The 23,175-nt window shown below is 46.7% G+C and overlaps 2 protein-coding genes across 2 annotated transcripts in view; one reads left to right on the top strand and one right to left on the bottom strand.

The window, feature by feature from the left end:
* Positions 1–1,890: 1,890 nt before the first annotated feature.
* NSG1 (neuronal vesicle trafficking associated 1) lies at positions 1,891–10,738 on the top strand. Its single transcript, XM_015825302.1, has 4 exons — positions 1,891–1,911; positions 3,272–3,478; positions 7,734–7,844; positions 8,772–10,738. Exons 1-4 carry the CDS (start codon positions 1,891–1,893, stop codon positions 8,970–8,972), a joined length of 540 nt encoding a protein of 179 aa, XP_015680788.1. The 3' UTR covers positions 8,973–10,738.
* Positions 10,739–11,427: 689 nt separating this feature from the next.
* STX18 (syntaxin 18) overlaps positions 11,428–23,175 on the bottom strand; it is a 25,192-nt gene continuing 13,444 nt past the window's right edge. The window contains exons 2-11 of the mRNA XM_015825301.1: positions 20,415–20,482; positions 19,662–19,777; positions 19,499–19,576; positions 18,304–18,370; positions 15,905–16,026; positions 15,336–15,424; positions 13,485–13,543; positions 12,848–12,917; positions 12,345–12,425; positions 11,428–11,530 (exon numbers count right to left, since the gene is read on the bottom strand). Coding sequence (XP_015680787.1) covers positions 11,435–11,530; positions 12,345–12,425; positions 12,848–12,917; positions 13,485–13,543; positions 15,336–15,424; positions 15,905–16,026; positions 18,304–18,370; positions 19,499–19,576; positions 19,662–19,777; positions 20,415–20,482 — 846 coding nt within the window. The 3' untranslated portion in view covers positions 11,428–11,434. The remainder of the gene's footprint in view (positions 11,531–12,344; positions 12,426–12,847; positions 12,918–13,484; positions 13,544–15,335; positions 15,425–15,904; positions 16,027–18,303; positions 18,371–19,498; positions 19,577–19,661; positions 19,778–20,414; positions 20,483–23,175) is intronic.

Here is a 23,175-nt window from a genome sequence, read left to right as displayed (position 1 = left end):
AAAAAAATCAGCTCCTTTTTTACTACATGGTTGAATATTTTTACATTTGTATTTTTAGTTATTTTACTGTTATTTCCATGTAAATTGCCGGGCGACCACGTCAAAAGAATAACATCGATACATTTAAAATCAATACTACTGGAGGGGGGGGAGGGATTCAGAATTGGCGGTGGGCGATTTTAATCCGCTTGCAAAGGGTATCTGCAAAGAGGAAGGACATTTGGGGGCTGAAGCGGATAATATAAATCGCGGAGAACGGCTGCTGTGGAAGGGAAGGCGGCGGCGGCGGCGGCTCTTTGTTCGTGCCTGGCGGAGAAGCTTTTGTTCCTCTCTGCTGGGTGTGGCCTCTGCCCATCGGTGGCTTACTACTCCGCTAGTACTGTCGGTCCCTGGAGGTTTCTGTTGCAGATAAAGACTCTCAGTCCCCATTTCTTCATCAGATAAACAGTACCATAGGAATAGTAGAAGTTACAAAAAAAAATCTGGATACATACCCTTTGTCTCCTATAAACTTAAATGAGTTTAAATAACTTGTAAAGACTTTCACGTAACTGCTGTCTTCCCTTTCGGATGATAAACTACTAAATAATTAAATTGACACCCGTGTATCAGGAATATCGGGTATCTATATGATAATCCCATTTCAGTTCTTCATTTCTTAGGATCCTAAGGTCCTAAGAGGTATTGTGGTGCTCCGAGAGGCATTCAGGACCCAGAGTCCAACTCTTTCTCCTGCGGTTCTTTCAGTTTGGGAAGATTCTAGTTCTGCTGCTGAACTTAGTGCTGAGAAGTTCGTCTGCAGATTTAGGAAGCATCTCCCTTCAAGTCATTCATTAAAATATTCAGTCCAGGACTGTTATCCTGCGCTCCTCAGTCCAATCTGGAAGGAATAATCGGTGAGAACTTTGAGGGCAATTTCCAAGTCAGCTGCATATGCCATCGGACCACATTTAGCAGCCTGATCAGAATGGCAAAGGATCTGCTGAAATTAAGATATATTATTATGTGTATTCCTACAATCTACTAGGAAAGTTACCCAAGCAAAACAAGAAACATCACATGTCTCTTAAGCATTGTTTTTCGATTGCTAACAGTCAGTTTATGATTTGTTCTAAACTCTTCCTATTAGTATCAGATTGACTGATTCCTTGCAACCTACTATTTTCTAATTTTAAAGATAAGGATGTTTATTTCCTCTAATTACCTAGCATTTAATTGGTTCTCCAATGTTTCTTAATAAGATACAAATGTTTGGTAAGATTTTTAGCTAGCTCCTTCAGTATTCTAAGATGCAATTTAATAGACTCTGGAGATTTAAAGCTGATCACTGTAAATAGGTAATTCCTAACTAATTTCTGTCAATCTCAAGATTCATTCTATATCTTGCATTTATCTTGTAAAACTTTCATCCCATGTTAGAGAAGACTGAACTAAAAGCATTTATCATCTTCATTGAGCAGCTTCATTAACTGATTCTTTTCTCTTCCCATTTTATTAAGCATGTCTAAAGAAGCCCCCCCCCCCGTTATTGTTGTCTTAGCGCTCCCCNTTTCCTGGCACCTTCCCTACAGTTGCAAGATACTTCTTGCTCACTTGCTGTTTTCCATTTGCCCTCTTTCCACTGACATTATGTGAACAGAATTTAAATTAAATAAAAAAAATGTTTTTATCTTCTGGGATGTTGGCTATTCTTGCTAGCTTAGTGTCATCAAATTTGCAGATACACTAAGCTGGCAGGAATAGCCAACACTCCACAAGAATAGCTCAGGATCCAGAAAGATCTTGACAGACTTGAACAATGGGTCCTATCCAACAAAATGAAATTTAATGTGGAGAAAAAGCAAGGTTTTACACCTGGGCAGGATAAACCAAAGTACAAGTACAGGTTAGATGAAACCTAGCTCAAAAATTGTGAGAGGGTCCTTGGAATCCTAATGGATGATTACTTAGACATGAGCCAGCCGTGTGCAGCAGCAGCCAAAAAAGCTAATATAATCTTTGGTTGAATAAATGGAATCATAGAATCAAAATCACATGAAATATTAGTGCCGCTTTATAAAGCCTTAGTAAGGCCACATCTGGAATATTGCATCCAGTTTTGGTCACCGTGTTACAAAAAAAGATGTTGAGACTTTGGGAAAAAGTGCAAAGAAGAACAACTAGGATGATTAAAGGCCTGGAGACTAAAACACATGAAGAACGGTTGCAGGATTTGGGAATGGGCAGTCTAAAAAAAAGAAGAAGGACTAGGGGTGACATGATAGCACTATCCCAGGATTTGAGGGGCTGCCACAAAGCACCAGAAGCCAAGAGAAGAAATAATGGATGGAAACTAATCAAGGAGATAAGCAATCTGGAATTAAGAAGAAACTTCCTAACAGTGTGAACAATTAACCAGTGGAACATCTTGCCTCCAGATGTTGTAGGTAGGGGCTTCATCACTGGAGGTTTTTAAGAAAAGACTGGACAGCCACCTCTCTGGAAGGGTTATAGGATCTCCTGCTTGAGCAGGGGGTTGGACTAGAAGACCTCCCTTCCAGCTCTATTAAGATTGGATTCTGATTGGCCTCATGTTGTTCTTTCTTTTGCCCATTTCACTGCTCAGAAGACTGCAACTTGTCACTAAGAGGCTTCGACCTGTCATATCTAGAGTCATTTATTCAGTTAATGCTGCTGTTATTCTCTATCCCACTTTCGTTCAGCCTTTCCTAACAAAAGGGTGTGTGTTTTACTAGATGTAAGTGACCAAGGGGTATGTGTTTTACTGCTCTAAAGGCCATTTACAACTGATAAAAGAGTTTTGGAACCCAGGCTTGAAAATTGGTGGAGGAGAGACCAGGATCAGCCAAGGCCAGTTTAGGTGGTGCCTAGTTGCCCAGGAGGGTACAGGAAATTGCTACTTCCTTTTTAATTAAGACTTCAGGTAGTCCTCACTTTGCAACCATTTGTTTAAAGATCATATAATAATTTATAATATAATTACAAATCCAGAGGTGGTTAGAAAGTAAGTTGGTTGAACCCACTGTCCTTAAAATGCCCTTCTTTCAGCAAAGCCTTTGGAAAAGCATTTCCTGGCAGATTCTGGGAGAAAATCACAGGGAATTATTCAAATCAGGATGTGCATATTTTGTGTGCCTGAAAGGACAAAATAAAACGAATAGGGGAGTCCTTTGCACGCTCTGTGGGACACACCTGTCTTCTTGGCCACAGCATAGAAGAGGATTGTCACTTCCTACTTCTTTATTCTGTGGCTCACGTATCCAAACGGCAGGCCAAAGAGCAGGCGGATGCAGGCGTTAAGAGCAACTCTGGTGGGGCGGCTGTGCTGGTGACGGCTCTTTTGTTGGTGTTCACTGAAAAGGTGGTGGTGAAGACAAAAACGGAGTATGAGCCTGATCGAAAGAAAGGGAAATTTCGTTCTCCCAGAATTGCAGAATTCACAGTCAGCATCACTCAAGGCATCTCAGAACGTTTTAAGGTAAGCCACGTCTGCTCATTTTCAAGGATGAAAAAATGAATGTTACATTTATTTCACTTCAAAATACTAGCAGGTATTAAATTAAATAATTGCCACAGGAAAACTGAAGGATTAATTAAGGTAAAGGTATGGAGTACTTCCTTGCAGAATCCTTTAGGCCTTAAGGGGCTGAAGTTTAATGTAGTCTACACACACACACACACACACAGACTGACAGCCCTAAAAGTTTAGGGTTGAGCATCATAAATTTAAGATGACATTACATCAGTGATCTAACCTTGAACAGAGGAGGGTGGCAATGTTTGGGGTAAAACTGGCCTTGGGTTTCACTTGTGATCAAAGCTGACCAAGACAAGGAATGTTGCATGCACCCCCTGTGGGACGGAGACTGATGATGACCATCGCATACGGAAAGTTGTGGCACAGACTAAAACCAGGAATAACTAGGAGACAAGTTAAAATATAGATGTGGCTTATTTATGTAACGGTATGTGAGAAACACCTTGGGAGATGGAGTGAAGAAATATTGCCGAGGGACTGGTCAGAAAAGAGAGGGCCCAGCCCGCAGCTGCATCACAGGGAGGGAAAGGGACTCAGAAGGACCCCTCTCCGGCTTCTCGGGCTGCAAGGAAATAACAGGAGACTTGTACTTTCAGATTTGCAAGGTTCTGTTAAGGAAGCCTTCCCATAAAGTAGAATTAGCTCACCTGGTTGACTTCCTGCCTGGCCTACCTGGGAAGGCTGATAGCGTATAGAACAGCTGTGGCAATAGAAGGGAGTGCTTGTAGCTCAGGGTTGAACTGCGGGACCCTTGGCTGTTTTCTTGCAGATGTTTCATGACCCAGAGGTTGCTAGAAGTTAGTGGATTTGGCTCTGAGGATGTTCCCTAGTTGGGTCGTGAAACGTCTGCAAGAGAACCACCACCAAGCTTGGAGGGAGCACCAGGGACCCCATGGCTATGCCACTGGCTCAACCCACAGGAAGACGGCATCTGTGCCTGACAATTGGAAGAAGGCTGCCCTTCTGCTACGAAAGGGGGAAGGCGGGAGGCAGCCAGGGAGAATGCAGAGGCCGCAGAGAGACGGCTAGTTCTGCCTGTAAGGCGCCCGGCTGGATTCCAACCGGAAGGAAGAGCGAGCGAGCGTTAGAGGGAGCAGGGAGCAGGAGTCCCCGGCGGTTTTATATCAGGGAAGGAGAAGATGGTTCTGTTTAGCAGCTCATTGAGAAATATACGGTTGTAAGAAAAAACTTTCTATTATGTTTGTTAGTTTAGAGAAAATGCAAAGTATATAAACATGGAATTAAAGTTTGGTTGCTTAATGCTGTAGTGTAAGAGCTTTATATGGTGGAAGTAAAATAAAAAATATGTGGATCTGAAAATTAATCCGAGGAGGCCTTGTACTTGGCAGGGAATACAAACTATGCATCAGTGATGAAGAATTAGAGCAACTACCATAGATGAATTTGTGAGAGATAAACATAAGTATAGCAATACATCATATTTATTTACTTATTTTATAATGTTTTAGCTTTTTCATCATTAGGACAATGCCAAATAGACTTTATTTGCTGTAAAGGATATTAAATGGACGCAGTGCTAAGTTAAAGACTATAGCTACATACCACAAGGGTAAGAACACTTGTTAAGAGGAGGTGGCTGAAGGAATCAACCCAGAGCTCCAGTGTGGCTCCCAGGTAGAGAGGGAGGGGGGGCCCAAAGGCAAATCCACAGAGGCACCCCAGGACAGCTCCCTCGGGGAAGCCTCGGGGGATCCTGGGCTGAGGCAGGACGGGGGAAGAGTTGGCTTGTTAAAAGTTTGGAAATTCAAAATAGGATTTAGCCAAATGCTCAAATGAAGAAATGAACGAGTAAACAAACATGCGTCCAGTTATGAACTTCGTTTTACTGATTTTACTGCTTCTTACTGGCATTAGAGTGAGCTGTATAAATGCTGAAACGTCAAATACTTTTCGTGTGACAATTATTTATAGATAGAGGCTTCTCGGTTCTATTGCAAAAAGCAGAAAACCTCACTTCATATATCCCTTTACCATGCAATGCGTAACTGGGAGACTTGCCCTGTGTAGATTAGAAGCCAGAAGACAAACAAATTTCCATTTGCTTTGCTTGAATCGCTCCGGGATTATTTTCAGGCTGTGTGGGTTGTTGAGCTCTGCTGCTACGCAACAGGGCCCCGGAGAGGCCCTGGAGAGGCCGCCGGGACCTCTCGGTGGTGTCGGTTCACAGCGCCAGAGGGGAAGAGGGAAAAGGGTGGGCTCTTGAGCAAATGGAAGGCTTTCCCCGTGGAACTCCTGCAAGCTCTCCTGGTCACCCAGAAGCACCAGTCAGCACGCGTGGGTGGCCTTTTAGGAAAGTCTTCCAACGCCTGTCACTCAACAGCAAAGGGGAACACATGACACTGCCGTGTCCCAACAGCTGTGCGGAGTTGCTGGGTTTCCAAGGCCAGCAGGGGAAGCCGTTAGACGGGCAGGTTCTGCCAGGGCATCTCCAGCACAGGGCCTTCCGGTTGAGTTGGCCGGGGGGCTCTCAGCTCTTCAGCACTCCCATCTTTCCCAGCAGGAGAGCCTCCTCCTTCTCCAGAGAGCTGGGTCTTTGCAGAAGGTGTCAGAAGTAGGATCATTTGAGCCTGGTCATTTGTGCCACGAGAGAGAAAACTCTGGGTCAATTTGTTTGATGTTTATCAGTTTGTCTTCTTAGCTGTCCATGGTCTTTTCAGGAGTTTTCTCCAAGACTGGGTAGATGAACTGACTTTTTCCAGTTGGCTCACTACTGTGTTATGCTCCCAATTTATAACAGCAGTTGGTTAGAACATTTACAAATGCTTTTTTAATTGATTGGCTTATTCTGGTTTTGTAGTTTAAATTTTACGTTGCTTGCCGTATTCTCATAGATATTTCAGCGATTTCTCCAGCCTTCAAACTTGATAATGAGAATGTTAATCTACCTTTGTGTTCTAGTACCAGGATTTTTTATAATCAGGAAATATTTTTAAGATACCTTGACACAGACATCTTTACTGTAGACAATTTAAGTTTACTCCTATCTTTGATCTTCTTGAAATTAGTTCTGTCTGTCTCTTCAGTGTACCAAATTGAGGTTGGAACCTCCCAAGTGGAGAACTTCTGGAAGACTTTCTTTGCGTGTCTTGTCGGTTCCGAAGGTTGATGTCTTCACTGTAATTCTCCTCTTAATAGTTCACTGAAACTCATAAGTGCTTTGGGAGATCCTCCTCTCTTGCTCAGAAACATCTTGAGTACCACTCAACCCAACTCAACCCCCATCATCCAGCATTATACTGTCAATTGCTTTATATTGTTCAGCCAAGGGTCTTTCTTGGTAACATGCAGGAACAGCAGAGTGCTAGATGGAGCCATCACACAGCAGTAAATGTATTTATTACATTTATATGCTGCCCATCACTATCCAGAGCGACTCTGGGCAGTTTGCAAAGAACCCAGCTCAATCTACTGGTTGTAAGGGCAATGCAGGGCCAGCAGCTGGAGACCCAACGGGCTCTAGGTCCGGGCAGACGGGCAAGATGGCAGTGGAGAAAGGAGTGGTCAGTGTCAATCCAGGATTCAGACCCGGTCCCGGTTGTAAAGGCTGGAACTGTGATTAGAGTGAGGACACGGGAAGGCATCCTGTTGCTGGAGAACTGTTTTCAATGGAGAGGAACTCCTGGCCATCACTGGGGCTCTACCATCCTTGCTTCCCCCAAAGTCCAGCGGATCACCTTGATGGCCTTGTCCTCCAGCATCTGGCTTCTCCCAATGGGAGTCTGCCCTCCCTGGCTCCTGTTCCCCCGCCCCCTCCCGGTCTGCTTCAGCTTCCTCGCAGTTGCCTGGCTGGTTGCCTGAAGGACCAGGCCCTCCGGCCTCCAGCTCACAGGAACCCATAGAACAGAGGTCGAAATGCAGGCATAGGCAATTCATGAGATGCCTCAGAGGGTGGCGAGCTACTGAGCAGAGCCCTCAAGGCCCCCGTTAGCAAACACAGCTCCCTTTCTTTAGGGGAGGGTTTCAGATTCAGCTGCAGCGGAAGTGCAACACAGCCCCCCCCCCGCTATGGGGAAGGCAGGTGCTGGTGGTGGAACTGGGCACTCTCTTCTTCCCCACAAACTGCCAGGTCAGGCAGTGAAGCTCCAGCTGAGATGTCGATGACAATCCTTCAGTCTGTGTTCAGAAGTGGTTCGGAGCAACGCGTGCTCAGGAGAAATTGTAAATCTGTTTGCAGGTGACTGCCCTGATCCTGTTTGCCCTGGCGTTCCTTACCTGCGTTGGGTTCCTGGTGGTCTACAAGGTCTATAAGTACGACCAAGCCTGCCCAGAAGGTTTCGTCTTCAAGGTAAGGAAGAGGGACTGAAAACCAAGGGGAGGCCGCCCCACTGATGCTTCCCCAGCGGGGTCTCCAGCGGGACCAGTCAGGAGGAAGAGCATGAAAGAAGGGCAAAAAAGCTAGGGCAGAAGTGGGAGCATTTGGGGTGTGTTGAGGTGCGGAGATGGGAAAAAAGAGCCAGGCATGATTACACGAGGGAGGGCTCCTGCACCTAGTTCCTGTGATCAATATGTTCTGTGCCCTCCATGTTGTTTTTTACTGTAACAACTCGTTTCGGCAGTTGACAACCCTCAAGCAGAGGCTTCTCCCTTTTGTTTGAACACTGTTGTTCAGAGCACTCTGCAAAACGTGGCTCCTTGGGGAGTAACCACTTCAGGCAAACCGTCCTTTGACTCCCAGCCTCTGGGTCCATGTCCAGCTTAGATCCCGTGGATGGAGACGGTTCGCCCGAAATTCCCACGTTAAGCTGGGCCAGACCTTCCAGCCGCTTCCTCAGAAGAGAGAAAACTTCTGTTTTATCCTCAGAGGAATAGAAAGACAGGCGGTGGGCATTATCAAAGACCCCTCCGTCTCTGGAAAGTATTAAGGGGCCCAGAGCCACAGGACGAGAAAAGGCTGCAGTATCCCTCTGGCAAGGGGGAACCTGGGAAGCAGGAGGCAGAGAGAGAGGGAAGCCTCTGAGGTCCTTCAGAAGCATCTGCCCTGGAGGAACGAAGGCTAAGCGCCTGGGGGAGAAAGGGAGGCAAAGGAACAGGGACGCCAGCCCAGGTGGGAGGGGGGGGAAAGCTCTGCTGGGCCCAAGAAGCCGCCAAGCGTGTACTCCGTTTGTCTTTCTCATCACACACACACACACACACACACACACACAGCCGCCTTGCTTTCTCTCTGGTGTTCAGGTGTGTGTGTGTGTGTGTGTGTGTCATCGGTGTCTTTCAGAACAATCAATGCATTCCGGCTGGATTGGAGAGTTACTATTCTGAACAAGACTCTAGCGCTCGAGGAAAGTTCTACACGGTGATCAACCACTACAACCTGGCCAAGCAGACCATCACCCGGTCAGTTTCTCCATGGATGACGGTGCTTTCGGAAGAGAAACTTTCTGAGCAGGAGACGGAGGCAGCTGAGAAATCTGTTTAGGAGAATGAGTCTGATGGAGAAGGGGTCTGGAGGTGATTTTCATGGAATGTCTCATTGTTAGGATCACTTAGAGGTTGCTCATAATTTATGGTGTAATTGCTTTGGTTGCCGACAACTGCTTTGCGAAAGGGAGCAACGAAAAAGAAAGTGGGCCACCAATGCGGGTCCAGCGCACATCAGCCTTCCCGTAGAGCTCTAGCACCGATTTCTCTTTCGGTGGCATCGAACTTAGGCACATTCTTGTAATTCAGACATCTGGCCAGAGTCACTCAGGCAGGGCCTGTCGGCGTGAGGCAGCCTCCTCTGCTGCGTCCGCCCTGGTGTTTCCCTTCCCTTTAAATCGGCTCCGAAATCCAAATATTCGCGGGAAATAAAACTGGCCTGATTTTGCTCACTACATCCATTACCTTCAGGCTTAATTGCTTCTGTTGTAGCACGAACTTCACTGTTTCCACTACATTAAAGAATCTTGTGCAAACGAAATAGAAATTAGACATTCGAGAGCTATATGGTTTTAATGACAGATTAGGCGTTTCAACTAAAGGGCAAGAATATAAAGGACAAACTATTCTGAGGGTTAGCGGATAAACAAGATAGAAACTCCTTAGATGTAGTCCACAATGCAATCTGTGTAACTAGAAAGGACGTATTTTATTAGAACGGCCTCTTTCGCAAACCTTAAGCTGGTACAACAGTGCCCTTTGCTGGCAGCAGCGTTTGTCGGCCTGCCCTGAAGAGACATCGGCTCCCTTGAGCTCGGGGGGGACTCTGGCGTCAGCTGAGGAAGGAAGTGCCTCCAATGAGGGCAGCATCCAGGCTGAAAAGGCACGCAGGGAGGGAGGGAGAGGCTGCTTTCTGGACGTAATAAGCTAAGCACGCACAAGGCCAGGTACACACTTATTACGCTTGTCCGACTCCTAAATTATGAAATTTATGATGTTCGAATGCTTCTCTGCAGTCATTGTCGATTCCTTCCCAGAGAGTTTGGGAAGGCTGCCAGAGCCCCTGCAGCATAAGCGTCCGAGGGCACCAGCCCGCTAGGACGACACGCGTCAATCTGACCAGCTTCCCCACCGCTAAGCACTGTAGGGATAGAACAGCGGCTTATTTTAATCTGCGAATCTTCCCCTAGGATGGGAGATGGCTGGAAAAACAGGGCCCCGCACTAGGAAGACCCTCCGTCAGATTCTGGCGTTGGCTTGTCTGCTGTTCTTCAAATTACAGGTTGTAGTTAAAAACTGCTGTCCTTTTTGTTCTTCTGAATGTGTTATTTCCCAGTGGAATGTCAAAAGTTTCATCAATTTTACCGAAACACACTTTAAAATAATCAAAATATCTTTTTTCCCCCTGTACTTGTAGTAAGGCAAACATGGTTCTAGGTTATATTTCCTTCCAGAACTTTTCTTCATCAATCTACTTGGAAATGCCATTTATGGTTTCATTGAAAGTTTTAATATTAAATATAGTCACATATTGTACAATTTTTGGTATATAATCGCTGCTGTGTGGAATACATAAAAAGCAATAACTTATGTGCCAAATCCTTTGTTTGCATCGAGTTCTCTCTTGTACACACAATATACCATGTTTGTATTCCCTAGTAGTCAGTACTTTTACTGAATCCACATGTAACTTTTGACATTTTCACTCTGTGTAAAATAAAATAGTATGCTCAAACTCCGTATGTTTAAATAGATGTTTGCTGCAGTGAAGGGGAAAAGGAAGGATTCCGATCACCCTACTTGCAATAAAACCCTCTTCTAAAACGTCTTTCTAATAATGGTTATTTGCATGACTATGTCTGAGCAATACATGGAAATGCAGGAAGACCCCCTTTCTCTCCATTCTTCATGGGGGGGGGCTTCCACTTGTCCCCAAAGCTGAAGAGGGCAACTGGGGGGGGGAGAAAATGAGGGAAGAGAGCGCAGAGTTTCTGGAAAGCACCAAGTAGCCCCTGTGCCGAGCTGAAGCCCCTCTCTGTGAGGGGACCTTTTCTGACCCCCCCTCCCCCTACTTCAGCCAGTAGGGAAGACCAGTGGCCTCCCCCATGCCAGAAAATGTTGCCCCCCTCGCCCTGCCCCCAAGGGAAAGCAGTTGCTTTGCATTTTATCACAGAACAAACGTCTGGAGACTTCTCTCTGCTGCAGTCGTGTCCACGTCAACACTTTTATTCAGCATTTCCTGGCAGCCATCCAGTTTCCTTCTGCTACCTAAAGCTCCAGATGAGATATTCTGAGATATTCCTGAGTATTAGAATTTACATATCCTAGAATTTACATTTGTGTGTGTGTATACACATACATACATACATACACACACACACACACACACATACAATATATACATATTTCTACAACCACCATGTGGTGGGTGAAACATGGGGTCACCTGGTGGGGGAAAACCTCACTGGGGGGGTGGGGGTGGGGGTGGGGTGGGGGTCCTGCAGGTCCTGCTGTCCAGGATCAGCTTCCGTACCAGTCCAGGAACAGGAGGGAGAAGGAGCACATGACCAGGAAGAAGAGGATCCACACTCGGAATCCAGCATTATTCTTGATTGCCTGTGGAGAGCAAAAACGTCGTTTTAAAAGATGTGAATTGCAGTGGGCAATTCAGGAATATGCAAAAATGTTTTCCAACATAGTTTTTGTCTTCAGATTTTTTGTTCCACATGGCAGCCTCTAAGAGCAGAACACTGAGGGAAAAGGCCAATCAAGTTATGACTGACATGTTCACGAACATCTTTAATGTATGCCCTTCCCCCCCCTTTATTTTATTTTATTTTATTTTATGCCACTTGTTTAGCCGAAGAGCTGAACTAAGAACAAAGATTTTACACATCTTTGTGTAAAACAAAGAACAACTTTTTAGCAGTTGTCCATCAGTCCTTGCTTGCAAAGTGTCTCTGGAGCAGAGGGTCTCAGCCTGCACTGGGGGAGGCGAGGGAGAGCCACACCTTTAGACCCAGCTGATTGGAGGTGGTGGTGTGTCCCCCTCCCCCCTTCTCAAGAGGCGATCGATCCTTGGACCCCGCAGCATCAGAGAGAGCTTTCGTCCAGCCTCCAATCTGTCCTCCTTAAGGAAGGTGGTTGGTCCACAGCTAGAATATTACCCACGGTCGGTTTTGAACAGGGCGCCACTTCCACAGACTGAGCTGCCCAGAGTTGGTTATAAGATGGGCGGCTACGTAACTCTTTCAAATGAATGAATGAATGAATGAATAAAAGTGCACATCTTCACACAGCACTGAAGAGGTACAAGAAACAAGACTGTATTCCTTCAAAATGCAGCAGAGCCAGGCTACTGGAGTACAACTTGCCATGGGCCAGTCAAGAAGACTTTAATAAAAATCAAGGAAGCCTTGGCCAAAATTACCTCTCTTATGTCTTCGTTGCCTTCCTTGATGTTCTCCGTTGCACCCACAACTATCTGGTGAATGTTGTCAATTTCAGCTTCCTAGAAATTAAGTTAACACATATGTGGTGACTCTCAGCAAATGGCAGCAGCTAGATCACCTTGGCTGAATCCTTCTGGAAAAAGGTAAACACGACTGACTTTTGGACAGGAGTTGGATGAGAGACCACAAGGAAATCCCAAGGCTATAGGCTACACTGGGAATTGAAAGAATATCTGGGAACTCAGCGGCACCTTCACAGCCCCAGTGTACTTGTTCATTCCCCATAATGTTCTCCCTTGGAGCATATTTCTGCAGCAAATTCGTGTTACACAAACTCTTTTGGTAACTGTTCTCATGATCCCCACTCTATTAATTCGTATTTTGCTCCATCATCAGTGATAATTCTGCCCTGCAAGGTGCCATGAATTTTTTTACAGAGCTCAAAATGCTTTAGTGAAAGAGTCAAATATGAGATTCTTACCTGTTGTAATACTTTTTCTGTAAATATTTCTTGAAGTCTAGATATTTCAACTACTTTCCCTTCAATCTGCCTAAAAATGATAAAAAATATACCAAAGGAAAACAAAAAAGGCTTTGTTGTATTACATACAAACACAATTAAGAATAAACATTTCCAATTTTTATAGAATGAAGTATATAGAATATCTTACATTCCTAAGATAGTGAAGCATTTATTGGATGAAGCAGATTTTCAATAAGCTACTCTTAACACAAAGAAGATCAGTTGTTTATAGTAACTTTGGAAAAATACAATTTCTGTAATTAGGTGTAGATTCTAAGTGTGTAAAAAATGCAGACCGCTAGACATAAAAATTGGACACTTATTATCTGTGCACTATAAAACAGCATTAGTCACAGAGAGGCCCTGTTAGAGTTGGGAAGTGTTAAGAAGGCTCAACAATTATGCTGAACAAACAAGAGCACAGAATTAATAGAAAGTATCAGCCCTGCTGGGAGGCCAAACTCCGGACACACAATCAGGATGGGCCCCAATCCCTGCCGTGCTGCCCCTGCGACCTCGCCTCAAGCAAGGGATATACGGGCTGAGAACCTTGATCAAAATGTGAAAAAAGCAAACAGAAGGAAAAAAAATGTACCTCACTTCATCAAACAGGCTGTTCATTTCACCCACAAGGCGCTGGTTTTCCTGCTCAAACTGGGCGGAGAAAGGCAAGGATTACTGCAATTGAAAGCTTAGTTCCAATGGACCATCTATGTGAAAAAGTAAGTTGCAGTGAAACTGTCTTTCCGGGAATTCAGCCTGGCTATCCCTGCCGGCATCATGCAAGGAAGGTCCCGGAGAAGACAGGAGGAGCTAAGAATCGTTCAAGAGAAACCTGAATTCAGGGCTCTCCTCTCCAACACTTTTCATCTCTGTCTGCCTTCTTCTAAGATTAAAAATGTGCATTCTTTCCCCCCTCCCCAATGTCTGAGCAAGTATTCTTTAACTGAGTTATGGGGGGGGGGAGGGTGATGGGGGAGGAGGAATGAGAATTATTTCTACATTCATGGTAAAACTACTAATGCAGCAGAAAGTTCTCTGAAAAGATTTGCAAAACAGTTGTGTGTCACAGACCAAATATGTAGTCACAGACCAAACAAATAAAAGTTAAAAAAAAAAATGACACGGCAGCCTGGTCACGACGTCCATGCAAACTACACCTAAAAACCCCTATCAGGTCTCCAAATTCCTGCTGAGAAAATTTGGCTACAATTCTGGAGACTTTCCTGAATACCCGGCCGCTGGGGAGGCGGTGGGTGAGCGCCCTGGGGGGAGGGGCCGGGCCCAGCGTGTGAGCAGAGGGCAGACTGACTGGCGGGCGAGGGGCCTCAGGAAGCCCTACCCAGGAGCTGAAGACCCTCCCTGCCAAAACCGAAGGGGGATTTTCAGCCCCCGCCCCCTGCGCTGGGCCTGTGTGCTCCTCACCTTCCTGCCTGCTGCTCAGGAGCTAAAAATTCTGCTTGACTTTTCCAGGCCCAGCCGGGGATGGCTGAAAAGAGCTGCCTGCCAGAGGGATGTCAGCTCTTCTCTGTGCAGAGAAGGGAACTCCTTTGGCAGGTTGCAGAAACGGAGCTTAACTCATCAGGATTTAAGCTTCATCTCTGCCCACCATGGGAGGATGGCAGCTCCTTCGGTGATGTGCAGGAAGGGAGCTCAAATCTTCAGGATCGGAACTCCATTCCTCCACCCTGCCAAAGGAGCTCAACTGCCGCAGCAGGCCGCTCTTTCAGCCGGTCCCCAGAGAAGAGAGGGAGTCTTCTTGGCAGGTGTCGTCTACTTGCACCCTTCCCTGCCAGCCTCCCCACTGAGACTTTCTCTTCCCCGCATGTTGTGGGTCAACACCTCCACTGCCACTTTGCTCAGCCCAGTCCCTCCCCTTCCTCTACACAAGCCTCCCCTTGCACCAGGTCCACTCTGGGCCATCTGCGTTGCTTCTCCTCCGGCCCACGTTGCCCATGCCAACTTCTCCTAGACAAGCTTCCACTCTCTCTGCCCCATTTGCCATTCTTCTGAATGAGTGCTAGCCTAGAGTGAGAGGGAGGGGGGAGACACCCCCACCTGCCCTGTTTGCTTGCTCAGGGAGCGTTACCCTTTGAGCTCTTCCACGAGGCCAGCAGTGCCCCAATCCAGACACCCTGGGCAGCCACCTAACTCTGAGGGGACGATCTGCAGTCCATCAACCTCCCCCCCAATCTCTCTCTCTCTCCCCCTCTCCTGGGTTGTCCCCTTTGGCCTCCTCCAACCCCCCCCCCTGGCTCCTCCGGTTGGAGGGAGGGAGGGAGGGCACAGCATGCACTGATCCGCCAGCAGTGGGGCCTCGGAGGTCTCCCAGACTGCCCGGCCAGGGAAGGTGCCTGACAAGAGGCGGCCATTTCAGAAAGTCTTTGCCACAGTTTCCCTGGCAGAGGCTTCAGAGCTTCCTGCTCAAGAGGAAAAGATTAACTACCATTTGGATTTCTTCAGGGGAAAGCTCGTCTTCTCCTCTGCTGTCTTGACCAAGTCCAAAGTCAGAGTGCTCATCAATTAGGTTTCTCTCTGCAAAAGAAGCCACACAAAACTATCATCAACACAAAGGCAGTCCAAACGTGCTAGAGCAACTCAATCTGAAGTGAAGCAAAAAGCAACACGGTACTTAGGAATTGTGGTCCCAACTGTGACGGGACTACACAAGGACTACCTGTGCTCCGTTCTTAGGCACAAAGCCAGCCGGGTGCCCTTGGGCCAGCCCCTCCCTCTCTGCCCTGGGAAGGAAGAAACGGCAAGCCCCCCCCCCCAGAAAACAGCCTGAAGGGGTGAGGAGGAAGCCAGCACTGGCCCTGGGCCGCTTCTGAACCCTCCGAAATGGGCCACTTCGCTTTCAAGCAGCACCCAGTCAGTGCAGCACCCCAATAAATAACTGAAAACTATTTTTCCTGAATGAATAAAGAGGAAATTACCCAACCGGAAGCCTTATGAGCCTCAACATTATACAACATTTAAAGCGTGGATGTTACAGGCAGGAATGGGTTGCCCCACCTCGGTGGGCTTCCCTGGCGGGTTTCTCTCCCGGCTCTTCAGAAGACGCCTCCCTCTCAGGCGCTTTCCCGGCAGAAGCAGCTGGAGCTGACTTACGGCTTTGCTCCGGCTCCAGCCTGGATCTAAAGGAACGAAGCGTTAAAGATAAACCGAGCGCTGCTGCATCATCATCATCATCATCATCATAGTTCTCCCCCACCCATCAACCTGGAAAGTATGCTGCTGTTGGTGAAGGGTTTATGGGGGGGGCGCCTCTCAAGGCCCTTCTTTCTCTTTGCTCTTTCCCCGAGACCCAAGATACTCTTATGCTCCCCCCCCACAAACACACACGCAGTGCGCACACCCTGCTTATCACTGTCCCAGCAGCAGTTTGTGCAATCCAACAATCAGCCCTCCCTCCCACCCCCCCACCCCAAAGTGGCAGAGGGCCTCTTGGGAAGCAATCAAATACTGCCACATGTAATTTCTGAACTTGATTCAAACTTCCACAATAATTGAAACAAAAGGCATATGATAAAAGAAACGGATGAGTGGACCATCTCCACTCTTTCTCTCTTCTGCCTAAATACTGTAATACGCAATGAGCCAAGTCATTAACAGCAGTTCTAAGGCTGTCTTGGGTGGAATAATTCTGGATGTCAAAGCTAAACTCAGTCAGGACAGGTCAGCTTTGGGACTGGGGGCTACCAAGCAACACCGGACCGAGGAGCTGAAATACATCTGGGAAGGAGGAGGACTCCTCCTCCTCTCCGGTCCTGCTGCCAGGGGGCTGAGCTCAGCACACGGCTGATTTTGCCCCCAAGGAGCACGGCATGCACCTGAGGATGGAAGATCCAAGAGAAACCAAGTATTGCATTTAAAATCAGAGGGTGGATTCCCAGGATTCCGGATTTCGACGTGCAATCATCTCTGCACTTAACAGTTGCTCTACAGAAAGCTTTTCTAATTTAGGCTAGCAATAAATGTGTTATTAGACAGGGCAGGAAAAAAATCACTTTGCTGGCTTTATTTCTCTGCTCCATGTAATGGCAGCTGCTGCAAAAAAAAGAGAGAGGAGGGAAACAGGCAGGGAGGGAGGGAGGGAGAGCTGCTCTTCTCCTGGGGCTTCCCTTTTCAGGCGTCCTATGTGGGGAAGGGCTTCTTCCGTGAAAGCCCTGGGGATGGGGGGGGGTCCTCCCAAGGAAGTCAACCTTCCCTCCTTGGGGTGGTCTTTTCAGGGACAGGAGGAGCCCCCCCCCCCCCGTCTCCCAGACAGTTTTGTGGTCAGCTGGTCCTTGTAATGGCCTCATTACCCTGAATTATCCTTTTATTTTAATCCTTCCTATGTTACTTATGCTCTCCCCTTTTACAGATTTAAGCCATGTCTGCATTACACAGAGGCCACTTCAGTGGTGGGTGGATTAGAACCACAATAGGCTCCTTGTCCTGAACCTGATCAGCAACAACGGAGCAGGGGTGGGGGTGTCTGATTAACTGAAATAAGTCAACAATTCCTCAACATCTTCCATACGACATAAAAAGTGACTGATTTCCCAACTTAATTGGTATTTTTGCAAAAATGAAAGGAAGGAAGATTAATTCAAAATAAACAATTTATAGAAGATTCAGATATTAGTTGGTTATTTATTGCCACACAGAAGTTTAAATATGTTCAATATTACTTTAGAAATGGAAAACCTGTAGCCCTCTCCAGCACTGTGCAACTGCAGCCCCCAGCAGCCCCCCCCTTTCACCCACCCCACCCCACCCCCCACCCGCTCCTAGGAAAAGCAGCTTTGGGAGGTTCACATTCTGGGCAGGATACGGAAATTCATTTATGTCTTGAGCGGGTGGAGCAGTCTCTTCTCTCTTTCCCTCCTGGGGCAATGTGCCCGACTGGGGCAGGAGTAGTCAGGGTGATTCACTCAGTTCTCCCGATTGCATAATCCACGCCCACCTGCGCGGCCTGCTTATTATTCCCTCTGGTTAATTATGCTGCATGAGGTAATTATGCTGACAGCCCCAGGAACGGACCCTGGTGCCTTGTATCCTTAGGACAGTTACCTTCAGTGCTGATATAGCAACACTGTATAACGAACTTAAGTGTAACTGCTCCCCCCCCCCCAAAAAAAAGGGAAATCCCACTGAATTCAGCTAAAATAAAATGAGAGGCTTAAATTATACGTATCACTCTGCAAAAAGAAAAATAGGAAAGCAAAGAGGGGGAAAAATCTATATAAAATTCCGGGGAAATTTAAAAAGAAACCCTTACAATGCTTGCTTGTTAGGTTTTACGTGATATTACAAAGAACCTCAGAACCAATACTTGAAACCAATGAAATGTTTTTTTCTGAAAGACCAAGAAGTTTGCACAGAAATGGGCCAAGAGCTCCCAATACAGGAAAACAATCCTTGCTTACAGTCTCTTTTTATCCACCACGCGCTTGACCCGTATCGCTCTTTGTTCCGAGTACAGCCTGCACACCCCTGCGAAAGAAAGAGAGCAGAGCCACGTAACCCCAGGGGAAATATATGCTATAATATAATAAACCAACTTCCTCTGTAGAAAAAGATGACCGCAATTTGATCATTTGAATTATTCTTTTCTATTTCTCATTTTAAGCATAACCACAGTAAAACCTCCCAGATCTAATCATTTACATATCTATGTTACAAAAATCTCCATTTAAACTTAAAATTTACTATCTTTTCCAAATATATTTGGAATGATGGAGTGGCTAAACCTTTGAAGTAAAAATAAATTGCATAGGTATTTCTGGCTGACAACATTTTGAATATTGGGATACTGCTTACCTTGTTAAATAAGAGTTACTGCAATAATATACAAATAGGAAACACACTGAGCACTTTAAAAACTGCGTTGTCTTACTCTACTTCTAAAATTAATCAAATAGTTTTAAATTGCTTTAAAAAGGCCTGGCCAACAAATGGGTATCAAATTTATTTTTCAATTTTAATAGCAGCAAGAAAATTGCTACTCCAGCGTTATGGAAAATGAACTATGTGACTCTGTTATTAGCTATATGTCATTTTTTTATTTATTTGGAGAAAAGAAGATGAATTATTTCAGGAATTGAATGATCATGTGGCACCAAGCCACTTTCAACTCCTAGTGACTACACAGATACGACTTCAAGATTTAGGAGGAAGAAAATTGTTTCGGCACTAGAAAAAAAAATGGAGACATTACTAAAAATGGATGCTAATGAAATGAAATGTTTTCTGCTGTTTAAAATATTGTCATGTTTTTTTTCATTAGCTCACTACCATCAGTGGACTTATTAAGAATGCTTTGCCTCTTTCCAAGCAGTTAAAAGGCTTTTTTGTTTGTTTGTTTAATGACTACTCAGTTTCATATCACTAAGTCCCCACCAGCCCACTGTCCACAGAAACTACATCCCCTCAGGCTGAGTTGGGCCACTGCCTTCAGGCTCCTGGCACAGACTCCTCCTTTCTCACTGGAAAACTTGCTTTTCAATTGGCCTACATATGGAAAAGAATTTCTGAAAATGATCCTACTTATTTGGTCGCAACAGCAGAAACTAATTTTGCAAAACACATAAACACAAGTATTGTTTTGAGAAAAACTGCTACTTTTTAAATAGTCTGCAATGAAATCCAAGACCGTTTCTCGGTGCTGCTTCACTTGTGGGGAATGGATGTCCTTGTGTGCTGAAATGAAACAATACAGAATATTATTTTCCTCAAAAGAACTCTCCACCCATCTGGCTAAATCCACACACGTCGCTCAAATTACCTTCTGCTCTGAGCTGCTGAATTGCATCCGCACACGTTCTCATGAAGATTTGGGCATCTTGGTCAATCTGATCTCGGTCAGTGTCGGACATTCGCACATACTCAGACATGAGATGGCTGGAAAAGACAGCCAATAGGTCAACTGTATTGTGTAACTATATAACATCCAACTCAAAGAAGAAGCCTTTTCCTCAGTCATGGGGTCATTTGAGGGAATGGAAGAAGAGAGGGGTTGCAGCTAAAATTCCTTACTCTAAATGAATTCTCACATTTCTGCTCCTTTCCACATGTCACCACATTTTCTTGCCTGACACAATAAGGGCCTATTAAAATAATTAGAATTAGCAGGATTCACATAAGCTACTGGCGTGTGTGTTTATGTACTTTATAGGCCCACACAACTACAACAATGAAGAGACAACCAGGGACTCCAATTTGTTATATTCCCCCCTCAAACCCCCCCCCCCTGCATCCTGATGCCTTTATCACTATTTCTGAAGCCTCACACAGAAATGGGGGCAGTGACCTTCTGGCATATTAAAATGCACCCAAGCATCCGCTGGGATTCAGCCCTTCAGAACAGCCCCCCCCAGTTTACAGCCTGTGAACTTTCTTTTTCCTGCTCCGAGGATAATTAAGTTTCCTACCATGCCATTAAATTCAGCGTCAGACTGCGAAACTGGCATGTGAGCATTTATTCATACATATTTTTGTCACAATTGTCCATTTTCACTTTTTCAATCATGACTCTTACCTATAAGCATTAATGTAATCTTTCCTGTGCTGCAGAAGAAAGTCTTTGAGTTTCCCAATGTTATTAACCTAAAATGAATGAATGGTAAAAATTACATTTAATCGTGTAAGTAACCGGTTTTTCTATGTACCCGATAACTTGCTAGACGTCCAAAGCAGCGCAGAACACACGGCCTCTGTTGCCTGCACTTCGCGACCCAAGGCGGCGTCTCCCGACTTTGCCCCTGAATCAGCGTTGGGGGTCAGGGCAAAAGAGGCGGCCGGGGAGGCGGACAGGAGAGGCGGCTCTTCCTGCGGGGGCCCCCCCTGGGTGCAGAGTGGAGATCCAGGGGGCTCCCTTTGAGGGGCCCTCCCTTTTGGGGGGCTTCCCTTTCGTTGGCCCAAGAGAAGCTGCCTTTGAACGGCAACAGGATGCTGAAAAGACCCCCAAGGATAGCCCCCTTCACTGGGCTTTGCAGCAACCTCTCTGAGCGGTTTACAGAGTCAGCCTACTGGCCCCCAACAATCTGGCTCCCTCGTTTTACCCAAACCCACCCAGGCAGGCAGGCAGGCAGGACGGAAGGGGCCGAGCCGACCTGGAGCCGGTGAGGAAGAAAAGCAAAGGGAGAAAAGCAGTTCCCCTCTATGGAAAGAGAGACAGACGGACGCCTTCCAGCAGCCTGGTCCGCACAGAGGAGGGCACCCCACAAGACGACCGGGGGCCTCTTCCTCTCCTCTCTCTGCGTCTCTCGACCTCGGGGGTCTTAGGATCTGTGGACTTCGGCCCCTGCAACTCCCCAGCCAGCAGGGAAGACTGGGAGCTGCAGTCCACACGCCTGAAAGGTTGCTGGTTGAGAATCACGCATCTCAAAGGCTGCTATGCTGCTAATCTTTAGCCACCACTAGATGGTCACAGGGATTTCGGTTCTGGGCAGGTGCCTCCGTTTCCCTTTCTGTGATTTGTGCCTATCGTTGGATGCTACTAATTAGTCACTTTCGGCTTCTCCTCTCAGCATCACCCGGGGATTTTATCAGGTCATGGTATTAAAAGAACGGATGTTTCATGTTCCAGATTGGTCATCTTTACACGCCCCCAGTTTGTCATGTCTAGTTAGGAAGTATCTGAAAACATGTATTAAAATATGCAATAATACAACATAACTTTCAAATAAAGATTTTCAGTGTTACTTAAGAAGTAGTCCCGATGTCAACCCCATGCGCAAATGCAATTAAAATAGTTAAGTTAATCTGATCCCAATTTATTTGCCACACTAGAAATAATTTCCCCTTCAGATTTTAACAAGCCCCTCTACCCCCCCCCCCCCCGCTTTCAGCCCAGGAGGCTCCGGGGATCTCAGACTCCACAGAAACGGCCTCAAGGCACATCCAGGCTGGGGGGAACCCCAAGGCCTCACCGGCTCACCTGCTGCCCATCTCGAAATAAGGGCCAGGCGGACGCAAGGTGTTCCTCCTCCCCCCCTTCTCTGGGGTCTGGAATGGCAGGAGGAGAGACCAGAGGCAGGCGGATCTTTCCTGGCCTCTGTGGAAAAGCTGCAGAGAAGAAAAACCATCCTGCTTCTCGGGTGGGGGGGGAGAGGAGGAGAAAAGTGCCCCAGAGCCTCCCTGCCTGCCTGTGCTGCAGAGGGCACGCCTCTGGCCCCCACACGCCAGGGCCCCTCCGCCCCGCCCCCCCCTCCCTCAGCAGCAGCCGTGGCAGCCTCCTCCGGGAAGGAGTCTGGGCCGAACGTCAGGAGCCCCATCCCACCCGCTCTGCTCCCTCCTCCTCCTCCTCCTCCTTTGATCAAAGCCTGGAGAAACTCCCACCAAAATTGCTGCTCAAGGACAGGAAAACCCTCCTTTCTGATCCTGCTCAGGTTACCCTTCAAAGGAGGTCTGTCCAATCAGTGAGCCGGGCCCAGCGCCTGACTGGCCCTCAGCCGCCTCCAGGCCTCGGCCTAGGCTCCCTGAGTGCCCGGCCACAGAAAGGCCGCCCCCCCTTCACTGGTCACCAGACCCATTGCGGTCAAGGAGTGGGCAGGGGCCTGGAGGGCCTGAGCTACTGCCACTTCTCTGGGCAGCGAGGAGGAAGAGGGTGCAGCACCAGCCAGCCTCTCCGAAGATAGGGAAGCCTGGCTTTCAGGGACAAGTTAAAGGTGGTTTTTTTTAAAGGTCAATCAGATCAATTCCTCCCCAGCCAAGGAATCTTAAACAAAAGGTCTGATTCCCTTAAGGGGGGTGGGTGGGGGGTGGGCAGAAAAGCAGGAGACAGCCTGTCTGCCTCTAATCTCAGGAAAGGGGTTATCTGGCTCAGCTTCTGGTTTGTATCAGCAAGGGGGGGGGATGTAAAAGCAGAAGAGGGTTCAGGAGCGACTGCAGATTGCACCTCCTATCTAGAGACATGCCTGTCCTTTTAGACATTTAAACAGAAAGAGAAATTAAATCAAGAGTTTAAAGAAAGCAAATCCTCCATAGATTTTTTTTAAACATTCAAATTCAGCCTGGAGAATTTCAACTTACTTTGGTGCATTAGGGGGTCACGTAGGAAACCAACTAGGGGGGTCCCTTCCTGCATCAAGTCAGCACATTAAGGAGAGAAGGTGAATTAGCTGGAATAACAAGAAATTAATGGTCTCCTGTGGAGCACTTTTAGACAACCGATTACTTCGCTGGAAAACTAAACTGCGCTCAGAAAATATGAAGAATTAATCCCACCAGATTTGATTCCTCAGCATGGACTCAGACGAGAGAGAGAGAGAGAGAGAGAGAGGGAGAGAGAGAGAGAG

This window comes from Protobothrops mucrosquamatus, unplaced genomic scaffold (genome assembly GCF_001527695.2).
Source record: "Protobothrops mucrosquamatus isolate PMUCROS unplaced genomic scaffold, P.Mucros_1.0 scaffold2588, whole genome shotgun sequence".
In the NCBI taxonomy this organism is placed as follows: Eukaryota; Metazoa; Chordata; class Lepidosauria; order Squamata; family Viperidae; genus Protobothrops; species Protobothrops mucrosquamatus.
The sequence above is the reverse complement of the archived record's forward strand: the minus strand, read 5'-3'. Positions and strand labels throughout refer to the sequence as shown.

Coding starts and splice junctions, on each gene's coding strand:
- NSG1 (XM_015825302.1), top strand. CDS start 1,891: ATGAAACCTAGCTCAAAAATT. Junction 1,912..3,271: donor TGAAACCTAGCTCAAAAATT/GTGAGAGGGTCC, acceptor TCCAAACGGCAG/GCCAAAGAGCAGGCGGATGC. Junction 7,845..8,771: donor CAGAAGGTTTCGTCTTCAAG/GTAAGGAAGAGG, acceptor GGTGTCTTTCAG/AACAATCAATGCATTCCGGC.